General features: G+C 30.8%; 1 protein-coding gene across 2 annotated transcripts in view; it reads left to right on the top strand.

The window, feature by feature from the left end:
- The first annotated feature begins 3,279 nt into the window (after nucleotides 1-3,279).
- Nucleotides 3,280-21,776, top strand: part of LOC135132574 (uncharacterized) — a 61,321-nt gene continuing 42,824 nt past the window's right edge. Inside the window, exon 1 of one of the 2 annotated variants that reach the window (XM_064060698.1) lies at nucleotides 3,280-3,835. In XM_064060698.1, the coding sequence (XP_063916768.1) occupies nucleotides 3,639-3,835 (197 nt within the window). In that variant the 5' untranslated portion in view covers nucleotides 3,280-3,638. The remainder of the gene's footprint in view (nucleotides 3,836-21,776) is intronic. The other variant, XM_064060699.1, reaches the window with a different exon arrangement.

Raw genomic sequence — 21,776 nt, 5'->3', positions numbered from 1 at the left:
TTTTCCAATCAGAAGCTCGAGATCTACTTACATCCTAAAATTTTTTGTGCTTTCTTAGGCAATTTTTGGAAAAGCTCAGTTTTTGCAATCAAGTTTTTGGGTTTAGATTGTAAATTTTGATCTTTAAACATTTGACCTTTTCCTGACCACCGCCATAAATTACCAAAAGTATTTCTTTCGTTAATTTCGACTTCCAGAAGTTTCTTACGACTTTATTTGTTCCAGAATCACCAAAACGAAAAATGGAAAATTTTTGATTATTTTAAAAAATTGAATTCAAGATTGAATATTTCCAAAATTTTGATCCAAGAGCATAAAAATACTATATTTTTCCCATTAGAATGTCGAAATCTACATCCTAGAATTTTTGGCGGATTTTTGGGCAACTTTTTCAAAAGATTCATTTTTCAATCCTTCCCCCGTATGAAATGTTTGAGCTTTTTTAGACCATTTTTGAAAATTGCCCATAGAGATTTTTTTATTGATTTAAACCTCCAGAAATCATTTTCGGCTTCATTTCTTCGAAAATTTCTACCATTTTTCCAGAATCAACTAATGAAATATGTCAATTTAAGGATTTTTTAAAATTGTGTCTTTCAAACTGAATATTTCCAAAATTCTGCCACAGAAGGACCATAAACACACTACATTTTTCCGATCAGAACCTCGAAATTTACATCTTAGAATTATTATTTGTGGATTTTTAGGGAACTTTGGGAAAAGTTCAATTTTTTCCTATAAAATTTTTGAATTTAGATCGTAAATTTTCAGCATTAAATTTTTTACTTTTTCCTGAGCACCTTCGTAAATTACCAGAAGGATTTCTTTCGTTAATTTCGACTTGTAGAAGTTTCTTACGTCTTAATTTTTTCCAGAATCACCGAAATAAAATGTGGAAAATTTTGATTATTTTAAAAAATTGAATTTTCAAAATCTTGCTCTAAAACCATCAGCACGCTATATTTTTCCTATCAGAATGTTGAGATCTACATCCTAAAGTTTTTTGTGGATTTTTGGGCAACTTTTTTAAAAACTTCATATTTCTATGCTCCCATCTTAGAAATTTTTGAACTTTTTTTCGAACCTTTTCGACAATCACATTAAGAGATTTTTTTGCATGTTTCAGCCTCCAGAAGTCTTCATTTCTTCAGCTTCATTTCTTCGAAAATTCTTAACATTTTTCCAGAATCAACTAACGAAGTATGTCAATTTTTGAATTTTTTAAAGTTGTGTATTTCAAACTGAATATTTCCAAAACTCTGCTACAGGACCATAAACACGCCACATTTTTCCGATCAGAACCTCGAAATTTACATCCTAGAATTATTATTTGTCGATTTTTAGGGAACTTTGGGAAAAGTTCAATTTTTTACTATAAAATTTTTGAATTTGGATCGTAAATTTTCAGCATTAAATCTTTGACTTTTTCCTGAGCACCTTCGTAAATTATCAAAAGGCTTTCTTTCGTTAATTTCGACTTCTAGAAGTTTCTTACGACTTAATTTTTTACAGAATCACCGAAATAAAATATGGAAAATTTTGATTATTTTAATAAATTGAATTTAAGCCTGAATATTTTCAAAATCTTGTTCCAAAACCATCAGCACGCTATATTTTTCCTATCAGAATGTTGAGATCTACATCCTAAAGTTTTTTGTGGATTTTAGGGCAATTTTTTTAAAAACTTCATATTTATATGCTCCCATCTTATGAAATTTTTGAACTTTTTTCGAACATTTTTGACAATCACATTAAGAGATTTTTTTGTATGTTTCAGCCTCCAGAAGGCTTCATTTCTTCAGCTTCATTTCTTCGAAAATTCTTAACATTTTTCCAGAATCAACTAACGAAGTATGGCAGTTTTTGAATTTTTTAGAATTGTGTATTTCAAACTGAATATTTCCAAAACTCTGCTACAGGACCATAAACACGCCACATTTTTCCGATCAGAACCTCGAAATTTACATTCTAGAATCATTATTTGTGGATTTTTAGGGAACTTTGGGAAAAGTTCAATTTTTTACTATAAAATTTTTGATTTTGGATCGTAAATTTTCAGCATTAAATCTTTGACTTTTTCCTGAGCATCTTCGTAAATTATCAAAAGGATTTCTTTCGTTAATTTCGACTTTTAGAAGTTTCTTACGACTTAATTTTTTCCAGAATCACCGAAATAAAATATGGAAAATTTTGATTATTTAAAAAAATTGAATTTAAGCCTGAATATTTTCAAAATCTTGCTCCAAAACCATCAGCACGCTATATTTTTCCTATCAGAATGTTGAGATCTACATCCTAAAGTTTTTTGTGGATTTTTGGGCAACTTTTTTAAGAACTTCATATTTCTATGCTCCCATCTTATAAAATTCGTTTCGTTAATTTCGAGTTCCAGAAGCTTCTTACGACTTTATTTTATCCAGAATGATCAAAATGATTTATGGAAAATTTTTGAATAATTCAAAAATTGAATTTAAGTCTGAATATTTCCAAAATCTTGCTCCAGGACCATAAACTCGCTATATTCTTCCCATCAGAATGTCGAAAACTACTTCCATCCTAGAATTTTTTGTGGGTTTTTGGCAACTTTTTCAAAAACTCATATTTTCGGTAGGTACTAAGTTTTTGATTTTTTCGAGCATTTTCGAAAATTACTCAAAGTGTAACATTGTGTATTTCGACCTTCAGAAGTTTTCAAACCGAATATTTTCAAAATCTTGGAAATGAGAAACCCACTTTTTCATATTTTAGAAGATATCTTAGAGACAGGAAATAAAATTTGGTGAATACCTCGTCCCTGAAGTTAATTTTTATCACGCACGTGGTTACATATCCACATCCGTGATAAAAAAAGCAATTTAGTTTTTTTTTAAATAAACTATTTTTACTTAAATTTACATGTTTAATAATTTAATTGTCAAATGAGAAGAAAATAAAAAATGCGGTGTGATTTTGAAAACATGTTTTAATATTAACTAATAACATTCTGAAAAACGCATTTCACTCTAACTATATATAAATTTATTATTTATTCTAGATAGATAGATAAATAATCTTACTAAATTCGTCAAGTGAGTCATTTATTTTTACTGCGAAAACAATATTCCCCGAATTGCATTCAAAAGAAATTATCATTAATTACTCCTCGACAAAGAAAAAAATAAAAAAAATAGCGCGGAAACTTTTCACTCCTCTCATCCACCATCACACCACAACTTCCAGCTCCACCAAATCCCCATCAAACCGCCAAGGTCCCCAGCCCTTATCGCCACTCATCTCAGTCATAAGCCATAAGGCACTTGAACCAGTTCATTTCCTGCTATCTCTTATCGCTACTTAAAGAATCGCGACCGTATCGCCGCGTCAGTCCTGCGTGCACCTCCCGTCGAAATCCCCGCAAAAAGGACAACGCCAGGACCTCCTCGCGCTCTCGTACTATTAGTTCTTGTGCGTCCAAGTCTAGCAGCCAGTGTAGGCGCACACGAGCCAAGATCAAGACGCCGGCTCCGACAATCGCGTGTCAATTGTTCGCGCGCGCCGCCAATTAACCGCCACTTAAATAAAAGCACAGCTTTCGGATTTCTTCACAGCTTCGCCGCCTTCGGACTTCGTGCAATATGTGCGACGGTGTCTAGTGGTCAATGTGGGAGTTCGCGCGGAAGGGCCCCGGGTGTTCGAGCCGCCTGCTGGCGGCGGCGGTGTTGGTGGCGGTCTTGGCCGCGGCGAGGGCGGACGAGGTTAAGGAGTTCGTGGCGGTTAACGTGCTGCCGGATGGGGAGGTGGAGACGAGGGTGTTTTATGGGGGGGTTTGTGCGAAGGAAGTCACGGTGGGGAAAGGGTGAGTTTTGGATTTTTTTTATTAATTTTTCATGTTCGTAACTATCTTTCTTAATTAAATTAATTTAAAAACAAAATGCTAGTATGGATTCTGACAGTTTTCTGTTTCGATTTAAATAAAATTTCGTTTTAGAAAAGTATAAAAAATAATGAATGAAAATTCGTTTTTATTCTTCTATTGAGGGTATGTTATTTATGGAAAAAAAATTAAATGACGTTTATTTTAAGAACAAATTTGGGCGTTTTTGATTGACGGTTGTGCCGACATATTTTCTTGTGTGATTTTTTTTTAATATATATTTTTAGATAATAGTTACATAAAACATCATTTCGCACTTTTGAACCCAGAAATCCTTTTATTATTGTTACAGTTGAAAAACTGTCGATAACGTAATATTCTCCGGAAAAATAGTCGTTATTATATTAAATTAATTTTTCTATAAATTTTATCACAATATTTTTCTTTGTCCGCTTTTATTTTGTTCTTTTTTATCTTTTATAGTTTCGGTTATGAATCAGTGAACATCGACCATTTTATATTTGACAGCTTTTCTGTACACTCAGATTATGATTGCAATAAAAATTTTACCAGCGTCTCCAGGGTGAAACGAAAACTAAAATTATAGATGTAAAAATAATAAAACTTAATTTATCAACATTCACTATTCCAGAAGCCGAACTATAGACACATTTAAAAAATGGCGCATTCTGAAATTTTTTAAAAAGTTGGAAAATCAGCATTATTTCTTTTTTTTTAATACTAATGTAATTTTAGCATTAAAGCTTTCTACTTCCGTTCCATAAAATGTTTAAAATTTTTAGTATCAAATTGATATTTTCCTTAACGGAGTATCTAAATTCAAACGTAAGTATACTCAATTAAGAATTCAGTAAACGAAAAAATGTTTAGTTATTTGAAAAGATAATTGCTTAATAAATATGAAAAGATAAATAAATAAAATGGTAACTGAGTTTTTGGCGTAATTTAAAACAATAAAAAAGCACTATTTTAGGAATTTTGAGCGAGTTATAGTTCTGAACTTGAATTAATGGACATGGCTCATATCGCTTTTAACGAATTTTTCTCTATACTGAAGGTTATAACAATATAATTCATTTTAAAATAAAAAAAAATCAAAAATCGAATCTATTTATGTTGTTTTTATTTATTTTTGTTCGATTTTATTTTTAATTCTCTGAATAAACATTTCTTGAGCGTCTTATTTAAATTTGGGCGAAGTATAGTTTCGGTTTTGAATTCGGGAACAATTTTGAGATTTTTCAGTTTTTCTTTCATTTTTCAGCTTTTGAATATTTCAGTTTTGGGATTTTTCAGTATTTCGATCCTTCGACTTTTCGACTTTTGTTTTCTGGATTTTTCGATGTGTCGATTTTTTTACTTTTTCGGTTTCTAAATTTTAGATTTATCGATTTCTTGATTTTTCATTTCAATTCTAGGATATTTTAGTTTTTCAATTTTTCGAATTTTTCAAATGTTTCGGTTTTATTCTTCCGATTTTTCGACTTCCCGGTTTTAGATTTTATGTTTTCCATTTTTCCGTTTTTTTCTTCTTTTTCCTCTTTTAGATTTCTCGATTTTCCAATTTTTCTTTCCGTTTTAACTTTCCGTTTTTTCGATTTTGGTCTATTTCGATTTCTCAATTTTTTGATTTTTCGATTTCATGACTTTTCGATTTCTCAATATTTCAATTTCGATGTTTTGATTGTTCAATTTCTCCAATTATCAATTTTTCAATTTTGAACTTTTCGATTTTTGCGTATTTTGGGTTTCTCAATTTTTCGACTTGTCGACTTTTCGATTTCTCGATCTTTTGGTTTTTCGATTTAAAGGTTTTTCGATTTTTTACTTTCCGGATTTTCGGTTTTTCGGTTTTCCAGTTTTTCAATATATCGATTTTTCAATTATTCGATTTTTCAATTTTTCGATTTTTTAAATTTTGGAGTTTTGATTTTTCGTTTTTCGGTTTTTAAATTTTAGATTTTTAAATTTTTCAATTTTTCGATTTTTAAATTATACGTTTTTCGATTTTTCAATTTTTCGGTTTTACGATTTTTCTACGTTTCGATTTCTTAACTGGACATCTTTGTTTTTCGATTTTTAAAATTTATCGGTTTTTAAATTTCTCGATTTTTCACATTTTCGATTTTTCAAAATTTTCATCTTTTTTTCTCAGTGTTAAGAAGTATCATACAATGTATCGAAAATAAACGCAAAAATTTGTCAACAAAATCCAAAAATAAATTGAAAAATCTAAAATTTAAAAAGAAAGGAATCGAAAATTTAAATAAAAAAATTGAAAAATCAAAAAACTAAAACACCGACAAATTAAAATAATCCAAACCGAAATCAGAACATCAAAAAATTGAAAACCGAAACATCAAAAAATTGAGAAATCGAAAAGTTGAAAATGAAAAATTAAAATTTAGAAAAAATTAAAAAAATTAAAAATGAAAAAAAATCGATAAATTGAAGAATTCCAAACCTCAAATGATGAAAAATTGGAAAATTGAAAAATCAGTTTTGAGATTTTTCAGTTTTTCCATTATTCAGTTTTTTTTCATTTTTAAATTTTTCGAATTTTCAGGTCTGAGATTTTTCAGGTTATTTATTATTCAATTTTTCATTTTAGAATTTCTCAATGTTTCAATTTCTCGATTTTCAATTTTCGGATCTTTCAGTTTTACGTTTTTTCAGTTTTTCTCCATTTCAATTTGACGATTTTTAAATATTTCCATTTTTCGAATTTTCAATTTTTGACTTTTCTAAATTCTCAAATTTTCGATTTTTCAATTAATCGATGTTTTGATTTTCCCCTTTCTTGACTTTCGAGTGTTTCGATTTTCCAGTTCTTCAATTCTTCAATTTTTCGATTTTTCAGGTTTTTGTTTTTTCAATTTTTAGATCTTTCTAAGGTTTCGATTTTTCGACTTTACTTTTTTGATTTGTTAGGTTTTCGATTATTTTCATTTTTCATCTTTTTTTCTCAATACAATGTATCGAATTAAACACAAAAATTTGTCTGTAAAATTGAAAAATAAAACATTTTAAAAATCGAAAAATTGAAAATTCAAAAAACTGAAACATCGAAGAACTGAAAAGTCGAAAAATCGGAAATTTGAAAAATTGAAAAATCTAAAATTTAAAAATTGAGAAATCGAAAATTCCAGAATTTAAAACATCAAAAATTGAAAAATTGAAAAATTGAAAAATCAAAAAACTGAAACACCCGGAAATTCAAAAATTCCAAACTGACATCACAAAAAATTGAAAAATTGGAACGTCGAAAAACTAAAAACTCGAAAACTCCAAAACTTGAAAAGCTGAAAAGTCGAGAAATTGAAAAACTGAATCATCGAAAAATCAAGAAATAAAAAATTCGAGACATCGAAAAATCGGGAAATCGGAAAGTTGGAAATTAAAAATTAGAAAAAATTTAAAAATTTGAAAAAAAAAATCAATAAATTGACTTCGGAAATTGAAATGAAAAATTGGGAAATTGAAAAACTGGAAAAGTAAAATATATCAGTTTTTAGATGTTTCAATTTTTCCAGTCTTCAGTTTTTCTTTCATTTTTCAATTTTTCGAAATTTCAGTTTTGGGATTTTTCAGATTATTTATTATTCAATTTTTCGATTTTACAATTTCTCGATTTTCAATTTTCGGATGTTTCGGTTTTACGTTTTTTCAGTTTTTCTCATTTTCAATTTTACGATTTTTAAATATTTCCATTTTTGCTGTAAAACTGAAACTGGGAAAATGTTCGGCGATGTTAAAAAGAGGATAAAGTTTAATTTCTTTGAATAAATATTTCTTGAGCGTCACGTTTAAATTTGGGCGAAGTATAGTTCCGGTTTTGAATTCGGGAACATCGACCATATTATTTTTGACGGATTTTTCTGTACACTACGGATTATGATAGTAAAAAAAATTACCAGAGTCTCCAGGGTGGAAGGAAAACCAAAATTCTAGATGTAGAAAAGACTCATTGTAGATCATTTTGTAAATTTTCACTATGTCAGAACCAGAACTACCGATACTTTAAAAAATTGGCGCATTCTGAATTTTTGTAAAAAGCTGTAAAACTGAAACTGGGAAAATTTGAAAAAAACTAATAGTAATAAAAAAAGTGATTGAGATTTTTGCCTAACATAAAACATTAAAATTCAGTTATTTTGGGCGAGTGTAGTTTCGGTTTTGAAATAGTGAACATGACCACAATATTTTAATGAATTTTTGTTCATACTGAGGATTATAGAAATAAAAATAACCAACAATAAATACATTAGTTTTAAAAATATAAGAAAAAAATGACAGATCGAGTCTGTTTTTGAATGTATTAATTATTATTTTTGTACAAATGTGCATTTACATTCTTGTTGTTCTGTTATTTTTAAATTTTCTGTATTAATATTTCTTGAGTGTCTCATTTAAATTTGGGCGAAATATAGTTCCAGTTTTGAATTACTGGACATCGACCATATTATTTTTGACGGATTTTTCGGGTTATGATAGTAAAAAAAGTCCACCAGAATCTCCATGATGGAAGGAAAACTAAAATTCTACACTCGTTGTAGATCATTTTGTCAATATTCACCATTTCATAACCCGAACTACAGATAACTTAAAAAAATTGCGCATTCTGAATTGTTTTAAAACGTTGGAAAATTTAAACTAGGAAACTATTCGGGGTTGTTAAAAAGAGAGTCAACTTTAGTTCCTTTTTAACTTTCGATGAAATTTTCTTCATTTTTTGACAGTCTCAGCTGAATTTGGGCGACGTATAGTTCCGGTTTTGAATTAGTGAACATCGGCTACACTGTGTCTGGATTTTGATAGCGATAAAAATTTTACCAGTCTCCAGGGTGGAAGAAAACCTAAAATTCTAGATGTACAAAAAACTCATTACAGGTCACTTTTGCCAATATTCATTATTTCAGAACCAGAACTATAGACAAAATAAAAAATGGGACTTCCTGAATTTTCTTAAAAAATTAAATTATACCGGAAATTCTACATTACGTGAACATATTGACATATTTCTGCTTCTACTGATAATAAAAAAAAATACAAAAAATAAAAACTATAGTAATTTTGTATTAAGATGTTTTAAAAAAAAACACCATACGTTGTTTTTGATCTCTTATCCTTCTTGTTTTTCTGTTCAAAACGACTTGTTGTTTTTCTTATTTTTTTTAACTCTTGATATGGTCATTTGTTGCCCATAGCGATAATAGTCATCGAATCTAACTCCTAATCGAAAATTGAAAACGGTTCTTAACCACCAAACACATTCTTAACAGTTAGCGATTTCCGCACACATCCATTACTATTATTACTCACACTCGTGATCGACGCCAAAAATTTTGCAAGAATGCCTACCTGAGCGCTCGAAATTCTTGTGGGATGATCGAAGACACTCGTTTTCCAATTTCATGACCTATAAATCTCCCCGACTTCCGACAAGCGTACAATGATGCAAGTCATACAGGAAATTTATTTCAGTAACAAATCGCAGCAATTTTTCAGCGCGATTTTATTGGAGCTGTAGTAGTAATAACATGAAATGGGTTGTACCGCACCACTGATATTGTGGGTGGTGTTCTATGTTTGTACCCGTTATGGGTTTTTTATGGCGGGTATGGCGATTTTTAGGCGCCTAGTTCTAGGATTGGTGCGAACGGACGAACAGACGGAAAAAATCGGTGATAACAAACTACCGGAAATGACATTACCATAAACCATACAGATAAGTGCAGATTTTGCAGATGATTTATATAATTTTCTAACAAGTGTGATCCACTTCCCACTTAAGTTATGGAAATGTTGTTCATCTGTAAGCCACTTATAGAGCGACGTTATTCTAAATTATAGTAAAGCCGTGGAGTATTGTCAACATCTTGAAACGTCTAATTTGCATTTTGACCTCTATTTGCACAAATTTTCCAAATTGGATTTTTATCTGCATCCTCGTCGATTTGTTTAGACGAGATAAATCCGTCCTTGACCTTAGTATTAGTTTCAAGATACCCAAAAATCGGTGGGTTCTCGACTGGTGAAAATTTTGGGCAGAGTATTTATTCTCTGATAAAAACCATCACACGATCGCATTCCAAAGTTCGTTTAATACCTCCTTAATCACTACATTTCTGAAAAATCGCACTGTTACCTAATAATAATAATCGTATCTCGATTATCGACTATTGTCACCATAAATTGGAGAATTCCGGTCGAATTCCATCACGCCACCTAAACCAAAATGACAGTCATCAGGATCACACCACTTTCCAAGTACATAATTTTTTATTATTTTATTTATTACTGGCTCTAGTACTCAGACCACGTTATCGCGAAATCCTGTTTGTCAATTTATTACACTGTTTGTATAAACCCAAACTCAAAAAAATTATCATCAACAGACGGTTTATTTTTAGTGTAATTATTCGTTATCCGGATAATGTAGGCGGCTGCTTTTTCATAAAAAGTGCAATTATCTGTTACCATAACCCCTGACCCTCGTTACTAAATCGCCTTATTTGTCCACAATTTAAAAACCATCCAGCAGGCGACGCCCGCCAGTTTGACAAGTGACAATTGACGGCTCCATCCTTTTCAGCGGCGACTACAAACCAGACGGTTTGTAGACACAAACCCCTTAATTAAAACCGACACTTCTTTGCCCAAAGGAACTCCATGATTAATTAGGACATTAACAACCCTTTCGACCAATTCGTGCCGGCCAAGGGTATCACGTGTCGCCACCCCCACGAAAAATATCCGAATTGTTGATCAGGGTGGCTGGGGCGACAAGCTCCACAGATCAAAACCAAGTGACTCACGAGATGATTCGATTATATCATACGAAATAGAAAACAGTGTTTTCAATTTTAAACCATTGGGACGGGTTCGATGGAGCGGAATTTATGGGCGATGTTTTCTGGATGCGTGAAATTTCGAAAAAAAAACGAGATGGGCGAGGCGGATCAGACGATAATTATAAGTCGAAGTATGGGGCATTTGGTAATGAAACAATGGCGCATATAAAGTATGAAGGATCAAGTAGGCGAAGTTACATATTTGTGTTTAAACAAAAGAATGTTTGAGGTACGCAGCCATGTGTGGTGGTGGGGAAGACAATGTTGATGGGTTGGTCGGGTGAAGAGTGTAGTGAAAGTGGTAAATTGGCATTTTCGTGTCCTGGGTATTGGGTTGATAGCTTGATCTGGATTTGTGCTCATTTCGTATGGATGTAGTCGTGTTTATAATATATGGGACTAATTAGTTTTTCCGCAATTAATGTTCTGTCTCATCTTTAACACCAATTAAAGAAGGTTTCGCAATTATAGAGGGATTGCCTCATTCTCTATTTGTAACCAAAGTTTATTGCAACATTTTGCTCGTGTTTCTAACGGTCCGTGTAAGTATAATTTTATGTTTATTGAATTTTAAGTAAGTCGAGCAGGTAGACAAACTCGTTTTTTCTCGGTCTTAATAGCCAGTAATGTAGTTTTCAGTTGTGTTTTTTTGTTATTTCGAAGTGTTAGGTGCTAAATTAAAGTAATTTTAACGATACGAAAAAACCAGTAAGATTTTTAAAATTTTGACTTTTTTTAAATTTGTATTACTAACAGAATTCTTTGAAAAACTATTAAAGTACAAGTTGGATTATGTTTTTTTTTAATTTATACATGATATCAGATGTGTAAAGTTAATTAGGTGTAAAATAACAGCAATTTAATCGTCAGTTTCCAACTCTTGTTATCTTTGCGTTAACACATGACTTGACAGAAATTATTTCCCATACACAGTTCCGTGAGTACAGAAAGTCTGCATATTTTATTAGCCGATTTTTAATTTTGTTTTCCCTCTATTGCTTTATTTGTTTCTTTTTTTCTTTGTCGTTCCACATGTATTTATCTTCATGTATTTTACATCATTTTAAGACAGTTTTGCTCACTCTAAATTTGTGGTTGGTTTTTCTGTATTTTGTTCTACTGTTTTGACTTTTTTGTACACTTTCTTTGATTTTTCTATTTGCAGTCTTCGTTATTTTTTCAAAATTACGACTTCTAGGGCCGGTTTATAGAACAGCGAGTTAAATATTTAATCCTCGATTAGTTTAACAGAGAATTAAAATGTAGAATATGAGAACGTGATTGGTTGAAACGTGCATGTTTCCTAGCAACGGACCTCAGTTAAAAGTTAATCGCGAATTAACTTTAACTTCGCTTTCTATAAATCGGGTCCTAATGTTTGTTTTTCTCTTAATTACGCCCCCTTTGTCGAAAATTAAGACAGCAATTGTTGCTTGAAAAAATAGCCCCGCCCACCCACTCTCTCTTTTCTTAGAGGATATCTCATTTGCCAAAATCGGTATTATTTTAGCAGGTACTAGCTCCGCCCACCCACCCTCTCTTTTCTTATGAGGGTATGTAATTTGCCAAAATCAGTCTTAAGAGGTACTAGATTCTATTTTAGCAGCTAATATTCTGAATTTTTGATTTTTCGATATTTCGAATTTTCGATCTTTCGATATTCTAGTTTTCAATTTTCCTATTTTTTTGACTTTTCGATTTTAAAATTTTCGATTACATTATGTATTCCAAATCTCAATTTGCGAATTTTTAATTTTCAGTTTTTAGATTTTCGAATTTTCGGTGTTCCGATTTTCGCTTTTCGAATATTTAATTCATCGAATTTTCAATTTGTTTCCTTTTCGATGTCCCAATTTTTCAATTTTCCATTCTTCAATTCTTAGACTTTTCAATTTTCAATTTTTGCATTCTTTAGTTTTCGATAGTCTAGTTTTCAATTATTTCAATTTCAATTTCTATATTTTTCAATTTTTCCGTTTTTAGATTTTTCGGTTTTTCGATTTCCGATTTTTAGATTTTCGAATTTTCGGTTTTCCGATTTTTCGATATTGAATTTTCAAATGTATTCTTTCCGATTTGCCGATTTTCAAATCTTCAGTCCTTCTATTCTTCAGTTTTTCGATGTTTCAACTTTTCAATTTTTTGATTTCCCGAGTTTTCGATTTCCGTTACTGGAATTTTCAATCTTTTCAATTTTCGATTTTTGACATTTCAAATGTTCAGTTTTCGAAATTTCGATTTTTTGGTATTCTAATTTTCAATTTTTAATAAACTATAGTTTCTCGATTTCTTCATTTTGCGACGTTGCGATTTTAGAATTTTCGATTACTCGAAATCTCGATTTTCAAATTTTTAATTTTCGGTTTTTAGATTTTAGAGTTTTCGGTTTTCCGATTCTCGCCTTTCGAATATTTTATTCACCGAATTTTCGATATTCGAATTTTCTATTTGTTTCCTTTTCGATTTTCCGATTTTTCATTTTTTGATTTTCGATTTTTTGATTTCCCGAGTTTCCGAATTTAGAATTTTCAATCTTTTCAATTTCCCATTTTTGACATTTCGAATTTTCAGTTTTCGAAATTTCGATCTTTTGATATTCTAATTTTCAATTTCTCGATTTTTCCATTTCGCGACGTTTCGATTTTAGAATTTTTGATTAATCGAAATTCCTCTTTTAAAATTTTTAATTTTCGGTTTTTAGATTTTAGAATTTTCGGTTTTCCCATTTTCGTTTTTCGGTTGTTTTATTCATCGAATTTTCGATATTCGAATTTTCAATTTGTTTCCATTTCGTTTTGCCGATTTTTCAGTTCTTCAATCCTTCTATTCTTCAGTTATTCGATTTAACAACTTTTTTTCTTTTAGATTTTTTGATTTTCCGAGTTTTCGATTTTCGTTACTGGAATTTTCAATCTTGATTTTAGGATTTTTAACATTTCCAATTTTCAGTTTTCGAAATTTCAATTTTTTGATATTCTAGTTTTCAGTTTTTTCAATTTTAATTTCTCGATTTTCCAATTTTTCCATTTTTCGACTTTTCAATTTTAGAATTTTCTATTACATATTCAAAATCTCGATTTTCGAATTTTAAATTTTCGGTTTTTAGATGTTCGAATTTTCGGTTTTCCTATTTGCCTTTTGAATATTTTATTCATCGAATTTTCAGTTTGTTTCATTTCCCGATTTTTCATTTTTCAATTCTTCAATATTTCAATTCTTCCAGTCTTCAGTTTTTCGATTTTTCAACTTTATTACTTTTCGATTTTTTTATTTCACCCAGTTTTCGATTTTCGTTACTCGAACTTTCAAACTTCATTTTTCGATTTTTGACATTTCCAATTTTCGATTTTTCAAGTTTTCAGTTTTCGAAATTTCGATCTTTCCATATTTTAGTTTTCAGTTTTCCCATTTTTCGACTTGGCGATTTTAGAATTTTCGAATTTTTAATTTTCGGTTTTCCGATTTTCGCTTTTCAAATATGTATTTGATTCATCGAGTTTTTGATATTCGAATTTTCAATTTCTTTTCTTTTCGATGTCCGATAATTCCATTTTCCATTCTTTAATGCTTCTTAGACTTTTCAATTTTCAATTTTTCCATTCTTCAGTTTTCGATAGTTTAGTTTTCAATTATTTCAATTTCAGTTTCTCTATTTTTCGATTTTTCGGTTTTTTTCGATTTTCGAATTTTCGGTTTTCCGATTTTTCAATTTTCCAATTTTCAAATGTGTCCTTTCCGATTTCCCGATTTTTCAATTCTTCGGTCCTTCTATTCTTCAGTTTTTCGATTTTCCAACTTTTTTACTTTTCGATTTTTTGATTTCCCGAGTTTTCGATTTTCGTTACTCGAATTTTCAATTTTTTCAATTTTCGATTTTTTGATATTCTAATTTATAATTTTTTAAATTTTAGTTTCTCGATTTCTTCATTTTGCGACGTTGCGATTTTAGAATTTTCGATTACTCGAAATCTCGATTTTCAAATTTTTAATTTTCGGTTTTTAGATTTTAGAGTTTTCGGTTTTCCCACTCTCGTTTTTAGAATATTTTATTCTTCGAATTTTCGATATTCGAATTTTCAATTTGTTTCCTTTTCGATTTACCGATTTTTCAATTCTTCAATCCTTCTATTCTTCAGTTTTTCGGTTTTTAAACTTTTTTACTTTTCGATGTTTTGATGTCTGGAGTTTTAGATTTTTGACATTTCCAATTTTCAGTTTTCGAAATTTCGATTTTTCAAATTTCAATTCCTTGATTTTTCGATTTTGCGACGTTCCGATTTTAGAATTTTCGATTAATCGAAATCTCTATTTTTAAATTTTTAAGTTTCTGTTTTTAGATTTTAGAATTTTCGGTTTTCGAATATTTTATTTATCGAATTTTCGATATTCGAATTTTCAATTTGTTTCCTTTTCGATTTCTCGAGTTTTCGTTTTTCAATTCTTCAATATCTCAATTCTTCCAATCTTCAGTTTTTCGATTTTTCAACTTTTTTCTTTTCGATTTTTTGATTTCCCTAGTTTTCGATTTTCCTTACTCGAATTTTCAAATTTTCAGTTTTCGAAATTGAAAAGCCTGAGAACTGAAGAATCGAAAATTGGAAAATCGGGACAACGAAAAGGAAACAAAACTCGATGAATCGATTATTCGAAAAGAGAAAATCGGAAAATCGAAAATTAAAAATTCGAAAATCAAAAAGTCGAAAAAAGGAAAATTGAATAATCCAGAAATTGAAATTGAAAAAATGGAAAACTCGAAATCTCGAAAACTGAAAATTTTAAAAATCGAAAATAGGAAATGTCAAAAATCCAAAAATGAAAATTAGAAATTCGAGTAACGAAAATCGAAAACTCGGGAAATCAAAAAGCAAAAAATCGAAAAACTGAAGATTGGAAGAATTGAAATATTGGAGAATTGAAACATGAAAAATCGGGAAATCGAAAAGGAAACAAATTGAAAATTCGAATATCGAAAATTCGGTGAATAAAAAATTATTCGAAAAGCGAAAATCGGAAAACCGAAAATTCTAAAATCTAAAAACCGAAAATTAAACATTTGAAAATCGAGATTTCGATTAATCGAAGATTCTAAAATCGAAAAATCGAGAAATTGAAATTGAAAAAAATGAAAACTAGAATATCGAAAAATTTCATTTTTCAATTTTTCCATTCTTCAGTTTTCGATTTTAGTTACTCGAATTTTCAATCTTTGTACTTTTCGATTTATGATTTTTTGGATTTTACGACATTCTTCAATTTTTAGAGTTTTCAGTTTTTTGACTTTTCGATTTCTTGAATTTTCAACTTTTCCATTGTCTAGTTTTTCGACTTTTCAATTTTTTTTATTTCTCGAGCCCTCGATTCATCGAATCGGGATCTCTCATTTGTCAAAATCGGTCTTATTTTAGCAGATACTAGCCCCGCCCACCCACCCTGTGCCCAATTTTACTTTTATAAAATTACGTTTTTTTTCGTAATCTAAGTACATCAAGAATTTTTTTATTATTTTTCTGGGATTCCCGAAACCCCTGTTTATAACGTACTGAAGAGTTAATCCGCCATTTTCCAGACACCCGGTATCAAACGGTATGTTTTGACTCAATGTCAAATAAAGTTTAAATTTTAAGGAATTTAACGGTTTTTAATGATCTCTATTTTTGGCGTAAAAAGTTAAATATTTCATGGATTTTGACACTGATTTTAAATTTTTTCAAGGTTTTTACTTCATTTTTAAGAGTTAATTTTTTAAGGTTTTTACAAAAAGTTAATTTATTTAAGGTTTTAACCTTGTTTTTAAGGCATAAATAAAAGGTGTGAATTGTAAGGAATTTTACCCTGTTTTGGCGATATCTATTTTTTTGACGTAAAAAACTTTTCGCAGGTTCATGGGCCGAAGGCAAATTTAAACTTTTTTAAATTTATACCTTAAAAACAAGAAATAAACCTTAAATAAAGTAACTTTTTTTAAAAATGCCTTGAAAAACAGGGTAAAAACCTTGAAAAATTAACTTTTTAATGACTTAATCATATTATAAAATCAGTATCAAAATCCATGAAATATTTGCTTTTTTTTAAAATGGGTTGAAAAACAGGGCCAAATTCCGTAAAATTTAAACTTTATTCGATTTTGAGTCCAAATATACCACTTTATATCCTACATATTTATACTCTAAAATTATTTTATTATACAAAAATATCGATATTTGAAAATTGTAAAGTTTTAGATTTTTTGTAAACCCTCTGTATATTGAAATTTGATTTAGTTGATATCACAAGAAAACGCGTACCTTTATTTATCCCTCCACAAAATATTGTGAGACAAACTTTAAAAATAGCCCTATTACGATTTTTTTGCGCCAAAAAATTTCAAGAAAATAGAAATAACGTGGCAACGTCCCATTGGAATTTGAAAAGTAAGCTATGATTGTAAAGTCTAAGCAGAGGCCAATCAAAATGTGTGAAGATATGTAGGGTGTTTCATTTAAAAAGCATAGTTGTATGTTACCCCTTGAAAACAGAACACTCTGTATAGTTAAAAATTATTTTAGAGTATAGTAGTCAAAGAATCGTATAACTTTGGTCTTTGATTTTTTTTCTGTTTCTAATAAAATGAGATATCGAGGACCGCGCACTTAGTGACTCACCCTGTATATACAAAATGCGTTTGTAGTATGTAAATCAAGCTTTTTCTACCAATTATAATTTTTCATAAACACGACCTGTTACTTTAATGTTTTCTCGACGTTTCATGGCCCCTGGGGTATAAAACTTGAGGTATACTCCAGATATCACTTATTTATAATGTAGTCAGAATTATTTTTTAATTTTCTGAGTAATATTAAAGTGGAATAATACGTATTTTAAAAAATTCCACCAGCTTTAAATTGAAAAAAAAAAACAATTATTATCTGCCACCAGAAGTGTGATGCGGCCATAACATTCAACAGGTGGTACTAACAGCCGATTTTTGCTATAATTATGAAAGAAATTATGGATCGTTAATCCAAGTATGTAATAGCAGAAGAGAAAAGAATAACAAAGCTGGGAATTTTAAGCTCAACCATACTATAATTAATTTGATTAAAGGCTTTCAACAGGTCGGCTTGTTCAGATCAAGCTGGCTTTAATGTCAGAAGTATGATGAAAGAGGTATTGTTTGAAACAACATATTGGTCGTAAAAGATCTGTGAATCCGTTATAATGAATCTATAATTATTTTTAACTAGTTGATCGGCTTGCAAAAATATCGTACCACAAAATAAAAGAGAGAAAGTTTCGTGAATTTTTTACTGATAATGTCAAAGCTATGACGTCATAGGTATTATATTTAACAGGAGCGAATATTTTGCAAAAAAATTATTTCTTCGAATGTAGCGCAGCTTCGAGCCGGCCCTGCACGTGCACTAATTCATATCACTCCCGAGGACACACCTTCATCCGCATACTTCCTGCGTTCGACTGCGAAAAACTCTCAACGGTAGGCTCAGCCTTAGATCATTATTGCCCTTTTTACTCATAGACGTGCAGCCCCCTTTGATGGCCACTCGACCAGCATTGTTTCAAATGGTGCAATAAAATAAGTCCATCAATTCCAGCCGTGAAGTGGACAAGTACCCTTCACTACCACCACTAACCCGACGTTTACACATTACCGGTTACTTCCAACCCGGGGACTTTTTTCGAATAAATGTTGGGCGATAAAGCAATAACGAGCTGCCGTGAAATACAACTGGATACTTCGGATTTAATTGGAATTAACACAATTAAAACGAAGGAATTGGGAATGGAGCAAGGAGGGGCGGAACACCCCGGGAATGATTTAGATAAAGCTGATCGTGTGATAGTGGCAGGGCTTTATTAAATTATAGTTTAGGGTAGGTATGTTTTAATGGAGATTCGTGGCTGGGTCTTGATGTGTTTATTTGTGGACGAAGCGGAACTGGAGGCGGTTTTCACGAAAATAAATCGGGTTTCTGAAAAGCGCGAGTGTTTGAAAAATATACAAGTGTGGGTAAGTGTGGGAATTGATTCCTGCTAAGCAGGATTTGCGTAAGTGAGAGACGTCAATTTTTCTAAGTCGGGTGATGGAAAATTGGGACGTTTTTGGGAAGGCAAGGTTACACTTGGAATAACAAACGCGGGAAAACGTGGGAAATAATGCTTATTTCGTAAAATTAGAACTTGATTGATGCTCTAGTTGGATTAAAGTTCGAGGTCGTTATCTCTTTTAATAGATCGAAAGTAAAATAAATAATTGTTACTACGAAAGTTTTTTTCTGACGTGTTTCAAGTTAGATAGATGTTAATCTGTTTAGACATTTGAAATTTGTAGCCACGTTTTTTCACGTTTTTCACCACAAAAACGTTAAGTGTGGAAAATGCCTGATGTGCTCAATTTGAAAAAGTGTTTTAAAATGGAACACAGAACCCTTGAAATACGTTGACCTAGTCAAAGGTCGCATTATTATTAGTAGTATTGTGGTTTAGGGCGTAATTAAGTGAAAAATAGAAATCACAAGTCTTATTTATGAAAAATTGCAATCTAGAAAAAATATAAAAAATACACTAGGAGTCCCGAAGATCCTGTCATAATAAAAAAAAGGCACTGGAGGTGCCTGAGACGCTTTCAAACTTTTTAATAACAAAAAACAGGAATCGCCGAGATCTTTTTTCAAATTCTTTCCAAAACACAACACAAGGAGTCCAGAAAATTTTGCCACAACGTCAGAATGTTTTTCAAAAATAAAACACCAGGGACTTCTTGTGTTTTATTGTGGAAAAATCTTCTTAAGTTCTTGTGTTTTGTTTTGAAAATATCTGTATGATTCAATTGTTTTGTTTCTTTTTTTAAGAATGTGGACGAATCTTTAGGACTCCAAGTGTCTTTTTTTTATTTGAAGGTCAGTGGACTCCTGTTTGATATTTGAAAAAAATTGAATAAATCCACAGGATCTCTATGATTTTGTTTTGAAAGAGTTTGGAAAGCTTTTAGAGTCCCCTTGTGTTTCATTTTTGACAAAAATTGACAAACAATTTGGGAACTCGGAACCTTTAATTTTTAAACGTGTTGGAAAGGACCTTGAGAGATTTTCATATCTGTCTTTTAGTATGGAAAAATCTTTCGGAATTCCCTGTGTTTTGTTTTGAAAAGAATTTGAAGATCACAAAGATTCCTGTTGTCTTTCTTTGCGCTAAATTTAGAAAGAATCTCAGGTACTCCTAGCGTCTTTTTTCTAAGAATCATTAGGATTCCGAGTGTCCCTTTTCATAATTTGAAAATCATTAGATCCCCGCGTTTGATTTTTGAAAAAAATTGCATAAATCCACAACATCCCTATCATTTTGTTTTGAAAGAGTTTGGAATTAAATTTAAAGTCCCATGGTGCCTTTTTTTAATGTAAACAGTTCTTGGGATCCCGTGTGTTTCATTTTTGTAAACATTTTGACCCGTGAAGTTTTGTTTTTACAGGAGTTTGAAATAACCTTGTCTTTTTTGAATGTGTACAATCATCGGAATTTTTTGTGTTTTGTTTTAAAAAGAATAAAACATTCATTACAATTGAGAAGGAGTGGGTGGGCGGGGCTGATATTTTGTCCATTTTTTCTTAAATTGCGAAGTCTTGTTTTCCCAACAAAAAACTGAAAACATGTTTAACTATCCTGTTGTTGAGAGAAAACTCCTTAAGTTAAAAAAAAACGAAGATTAAGCCCCACCCACCCACCCTAACCTCAATTGTGATGAATTTCATATGGTAATTTCTTGTAGATAAATGAGGATTTTGTCCATTTTTTCTTAATTTGCGAAGTCTTGTTTTCCCAACAAGAAACTGAAAACATCTTTAACTATCCTGTTGTTGAAAGAAAACTGTATATTAAAAAAAAAACAAAGATTAAGTCCCACCCACCCGCCCTAGTCTCAATTGTGATGAATTTTATATGGTCATTTCTTGTTGAGAAATGAGGATTTTTCAACCAAACTCCTCCCTTCAGCTCACGATGAATATAACATTCATCACAATTGAGAAAGGGTGGGTGGGCGGGGTTTATATTCTGTGTATTTTTTCTTAATATACGAAGTCTTCTTTTCCCAACAAGAAACTGAAAACATGTTTAACTATCCTGTTGTTGAAAGAAAACTCTATACATTAAAAAAATACCAAAGATTTTTCGGAATCCCTTGCGTTTTATTTTTGAAAAAAACTGAACAAATTTTGGAGACCTCCAACTCTTTGTTCTTGAAGGAGTTAGAAAGAACATTGAGTCTTTAATTTCTTCCTTTTAATGTGGAAAAAATCGTCGGAAGTTCTTGTGTTTTGTTCTTTAAAGAAATTGAAAAGATATTGAGGATTCTGTTGTTTTGTTTCTGCAAAACTTTGAAAGGATTGGGGGGGGGGCTAGTGACTTTTTTTAAGATTATGAAAAAATATTTATTTTTTTTTAATTTGGAAGTTTTTGGGCCCCTCGTTTGATTTTTGAAAAAAATTTAATAAATCCACAGTAGAAGGACTTGGAAAAACATTGAAACTCATTCATGTCTTCCTTTTAATGTGGAAAAACCTTCGGAAGTTCTTGAGTTTTTTTTTAATGAATTCGAAAAATCTCGAAGACTCCTTTGTTGTTTTCCTTCCCGCAAAAGTTTGAAAGAATCTTTGGGGCTCCCTAGTGTCTTTTTTTCTAAGCATATGAAAGAACCTTTAGGACTCCGAGTATTGTTTTGTTTCTTTTTAAGAATATGGACGAATCTTTAGGACTCCCAAGTATCTTTTTTTTTAATTTGAAGGTCAATGGACTCCTGTTTGATATTTGAAAAAAATTGAACACACCCACAGGACCTCTATGATTTGTTTTGAAAGAGTTTGGTAAACTTTTAGAGTCCCCTAGTGTTTTTTTTTTTAATATTAACGATTCTTCTCCTTTGTGTTTCATTTTTGACAAAAATTTGGGGACCCGGAATCTTTAATTCTTAAACGTGTTGGAAAGGACCTTGAGAGCCTTTCATATCTTTCTTTTAATATGGAAAAATCTTTCGGAATTCCTTGTGTTTTGTTTTG

The sequence above is a fragment of the Zophobas morio genome, unplaced genomic scaffold (assembly GCF_036711695.1).
Source record: "Zophobas morio isolate AGI-343-1 ecotype UQ-CSIRO unplaced genomic scaffold, CSIRO_AGI_Zmor_V1 ptg000021l, whole genome shotgun sequence".
NCBI lineage: Eukaryota > Metazoa > Arthropoda > Insecta > Coleoptera > Tenebrionidae > Zophobas > Zophobas morio.
The sequence above is the reverse complement of the archived record's forward strand: the minus strand, read 5'-3'. Positions and strand labels throughout refer to the sequence as shown.